Below are 4,358 nucleotides of genomic sequence, written 5' to 3' on the forward strand. Positions count from 1 at the left end.
GACTACCGCCTGGCCGGCCTCTTCCCCATACACGCCTCGGCGCCGCGGGCCGCCGCCCGGCCGCTGGTGCCCGGCTGCGACCAGTGAGTCCCCCGCGCCACCCTGCTTCCCCCCGCAAAAAATGCCTTTTTTCCTCCCTGAAAACCACTTTTGCGTTCGCACAGCGCCGCCACCTTCAAGAGCCACGGCTACTGCCTGTCCCAAGCCATGCGCTTCGCCGTGGAGGAGATAAACAACTCCAGCGCCCTCCTCCCCAACGTCACCTTGGGCTACGACATCCACGACACCTGCTCGGAGCCCGCCAACCTCCACGCCACGCTGCGTGCCCTCGCCCGGAAAGGTGGCCGGGAGGTCGAGGTGCTCCCCACCTTCCGCCGCTACGAGCCCGAAGCGGTGGCCGTCATCGGGCCCGACAGCACCCGGCTGGCACTCACCACAGCAGCCATCCTCGGCGTCTTCCTTGTACCGGAGGTAAGCACGGCTCCCCTGGCAGACAAAGAAAAGGGCTCCCAAGCAGTGACGGTTGGAGGGAGGATGGGCTTGGAGCTGAGGAGCCAGGCTGAGCTGGAAACACAGCCCCTCCATGCTCTTCCCAGCTGGCAGGCAGGAACTGTGGCTGGCTCGCTGTCCTTCAAAGGTTTCCCTGGCAGCAGCACATTTGGCTCCGGGTCTGCTGCCTGCCCAGCCCCAAGTCTCTTCAGGTGCTGGGCTGCCTGTGCTGCTAGCTCCTAGGGTGCCGCTGCCTGGGGGAGCGCAACCCCCTTTCTCCTGTCTCCCTTCGCAGATTAGTTACGAAGCCACCTTGGAGACGCTGAGCCTCAAGCGGTTCTACCCCTCGTTCCTGCGCACCATTCCCAGCGACAGGCAGCAAGTGAAGGCCATCTTTCTGCTGCTGAAGCGGTTTGGGTGGACTTGGGTCGCATTGCTGGGCAGCGACAACACCTATGGCAGGGAAGGCTTAGACTCCCTCTACAAGCTGCTGACCGCAAGCGATGTGTGCGTTGCCTACCGAGGCATCATCCCTGTCAACAAGGACGCCAACAGCCTGGAGCTCCACAACCTGGTCAGAATTCTCACAGACGTCAGGGTTAATGTCACCGTCGTCTTCTCTAACAGAAAAAGTGCCTGCCCCTTCTTTGAGGTGGTGGTCCAGAGGAATGTCACGGGCATGGTGTGGGTGGGCTCTGAAGACTGGTCGTTAGCCCAAACAATCTGGCAGGTGCCTGGCATCCAGAGTATTGGCTCGGTGATTGGGATGTCTGTCGAGAAGATAGAATACACGATGCTGGAGCGCTTTGAGACTTGGAAGGCAGCAGAGGAAAGCGCTGCGGCTGGATGTACTGGCAGGATGGAGACAGGCGGGGGAATCGGAGGGAATGCCCAGCTGGACTGCACCCAGCGCTGCACCAGCTGCCACTTGCTTGCCACTGTCCCCGACATGTACGATGCTCAAGCCTCCTTCAACGTGTACTCAGCTGTGTATGCCGTGGCGCACGGCCTTCATGACCTGCTGGGCTGCGCCTCGGGGGCGTGCAGCAAAGGCAAAGTCTATCCCTGGCAGGTAAAAGCAACAGGAGGAAGGATCTTCCTTGTAGAATAGGATCCATGAGTATCTGTCCTCACAGGGAAGGATTTTCCCCTTCTGCCCAGGGGTTCTCTGTCCCTCTGAAAGGCTTATGTCCCAGCTGAAGGGCCTCGTGGGCTTCAGCTGCCTGTCACAGTCAAAGCAGCCTGGACCTAGACCCAGACCCCTGCCCTAGATTGCTTCTGTTCCTCTACCACCAGCCCTTCGCAGAAACTTGGAAGGGAATTCCTGCAGCTGGGCATATGCTAGCTGTTGGGGGGTTGGAAAGAGGAGCCAGAGCAGAGAAGGGACCCCCCTCCAGCACATCTCCCTCCCGAGACAAGGCACACCTCAGGGACAATCTTGTCATCAGGAAGGGCTCTTCTCTTACTCTTCTGTTTTACAGCTCCTACAAAAAATCAAGCAAGTAAACTTCTCCCTGTACAAGAGCCGCATCTCTTTTGATGCCAACGGGGACATTCGGAAAGGCTACGACATTGTCATGTGGAACTGGAGTGGCCCGAGCTGGGCTTTCGATGTGGTAGGAACTTTCAGTGTGAATCCCGACAGGCTGAGCATTGACCAGGGCAAAATGCTGTGGCACACAAAAGATCGGCAGGTACAGTTCTGCATCCAGATCTTATTTATTGCTTACTGCTGAGCCAGCTGCATCCCCAACACCGCCAGTTCTGGGGTATTTTCCCATAGCAGGGCAGACAGAGGTGGTATAGGGGTGTGATCTGTGTTCTGAGTATCAGCTTTCATCCTTCCAAAAAAACCCCAGGGCACGCGAACCGAAAAAGCTCTTACTTTTCCTTTAAACAGTCTCATTTTCCCACCACCTCTGTAAAAACCACAATGTGGTGAGCTCTTGGCTCCTGCCCAGGGTCTGTCCTGAAAGCTGGCAGCAAGCTGCCTGAACGCTGCAGGCCTGGGCTGACGCTCAGCGAGGTGTCCTGCTGCCCGCCCCGCTCGCCTGCCTGACTCTTGCTCTGCTCCCGACAGGCTCCTGCCTCAGTGTGCTCCGAGGCCTGTCAACCTGGGGAGAAGCGGCTGCAGCGGAGCAGACACCGATGCTGCTTCAGCTGTGAGGGCTGTCCGGCAGGAACCTTCCTGAACAGATCGGGTCAGTACGCCCTGGGGGGCTGCTCGCTTCCCTTCCTTCCCGCTTGGCTCCCCTGCCCGCACCCTGCCTCCTCCTCCTCCTGTCAGCTCCTTGCTTCCACCTCGCCATTCCCCCAGCCTCTTCCCTCCCGCTTTCTCTTCCTCCCTGTCATTGGTAAAAAACTCCGAGCTCGCCTGAACACAGCTGGTCTGACTCCCTGTTTGCTTACCCATGGGTATGCAAAGCCCCCGCCCTGCGCTTTCCGGGGAGCGCTGCCCACAGGTGGGCCCATGCAGTCAAACAGCCTGTGGAGACGGTGCCAGCAGAGCCCCTTCTCCTGCGGCCAGGGGACAAGGAACGTCTGGCCCGACAGCTGTTTCCTGCACCGCATCCTCTGGGAGGGAAATTCGACCCAGTGGTGGCCTTTGTGCCCCAGATGGCATTCGGGGCTTCCGCACCATGCGGTCACCAGCAGCTGGCATATGGAAATGTCCCCTGCCTGGGACAGGCGGCAGGAATCTCCTGTCTCAGAGTCACCAGCCACAATGACAAAACCCTTGCTGGCAGCTGGTCACTCGGCAGCCTTGGCCCACACTTGAGTTGAGGGGAGATGAAACAGCCAGCTTCAGGTAACAGCAGGAGCAGGGATGCCCCAAATGTTACTGTCCCGTACCTAAGCCTGCAGAAGGGGGGCTGCCGCAGACCTTTCCTGGCCTTCGCAGGTTACTCCTGAAGGCACAAGCCTCTTCCCACCCACAGCCCACACCCCCCCTGAACCTCGGTGCACCCAGCTGGGCTCCTGTGGGCCTTGCACCTCTCAACCCAAGCAGCCGACTTCTAGTCCTTCCCAGTCCACTGGGAGGACTATTGAGAGGGGGTCTTTTGGTAAGAGAGCCCCCTCTGTTCCCCAAGGCTTGGAAATGCCCAAGAGGAAGGAGCAAGATGTGAGGAGTGGGCAGCTCTCGCAGACAGCTCACGGGGCTGTGTGGGCAGAGTGCTGCACCGCAGCAGATCTCTTACCGGGATCCGTGGTGCGCAAGGTGCCTCTGTCACTGCCCGGGCTTCTGTCCTCTGCAGACCTCTACAGCTGCCAGTCCTGCAGGGTAGATGAGTGGGCCCCGGCGAGAAGTGAAGCTTGCTTCAACCGCACTGCCGAGTTTCTGTCTTGGTCTGAACCCATCTCCTGGGCACTGCTGACCCCCACCATCCTCCTCATGCTGCTCATGGCAGGGCTGGCTGTCCTCTTCGCCCTGAATGCCTCCACGCCAGTGGTCAAGTCTGCAGGCGGGAAGATGTGCTTCCTCATGCTGGGCTCTCTGGCCTGTGCCTGCAGCAGTCTCTTCTGCTACTTCGGGGAGCCAGCCCGGCACACATGCCTGCTGCGGCTCCCCCTCTTAGCCATCAGCTTCACCATCTTCCTCTCGTGTGTGGCAACGCGCTCCTTCCAGATCATCTGCATCTTCAAGCTGAACGCACGCTGGCCGGCCCTCTACGAGGCCTGGCAGCGGCGCAGGGGACCAGTGCTCTTTATTGCCGCTAGCACGGTGGCCCAGGCGGTGCTATGCCTGGCCGCGGAGGTCGCCAGCCCCTCGGTGCCGCGCAGTGACTACGGTGCCTTGGCCGAGCGGGTGGTGCTGGACTGCGGCCCGAGCGTCGCGGCGAGCAGGACCGCCGCCTCCGCCTACCGCG

General features: G+C 60.2%; 1 protein-coding gene across 1 annotated transcript in view; it reads left to right on the top strand.

Moving 5' to 3' along the window:
• The window catches only part of LOC104285612 (taste receptor type 1 member 1-like), an 11,089-nt gene that overhangs the window by 1,369 nt on the left and 5,362 nt on the right, over positions 1 to 4,358 (top strand). Inside the window, exons 2-6 of the mRNA XM_009884079.1 lie at positions 165 to 471; positions 785 to 1,561; positions 1,971 to 2,183; positions 2,570 to 2,690; positions 3,747 to 4,355. Of these exons, the coding sequence (XP_009882381.1) occupies positions 165 to 471; positions 785 to 1,561; positions 1,971 to 2,183; positions 2,570 to 2,690; positions 3,747 to 4,355 (2,027 nt within the window). The remainder of the gene's footprint in view (positions 1 to 164; positions 472 to 784; positions 1,562 to 1,970; positions 2,184 to 2,569; positions 2,691 to 3,746; positions 4,356 to 4,358) is intronic.

Source organism: Charadrius vociferus, unplaced genomic scaffold (genome assembly GCF_000708025.1).
Source record: "Charadrius vociferus isolate BGI_N301 unplaced genomic scaffold, ASM70802v2 scaffold784, whole genome shotgun sequence".
In the NCBI taxonomy this organism is placed as follows: domain Eukaryota; kingdom Metazoa; phylum Chordata; class Aves; order Charadriiformes; family Charadriidae; genus Charadrius; species Charadrius vociferus.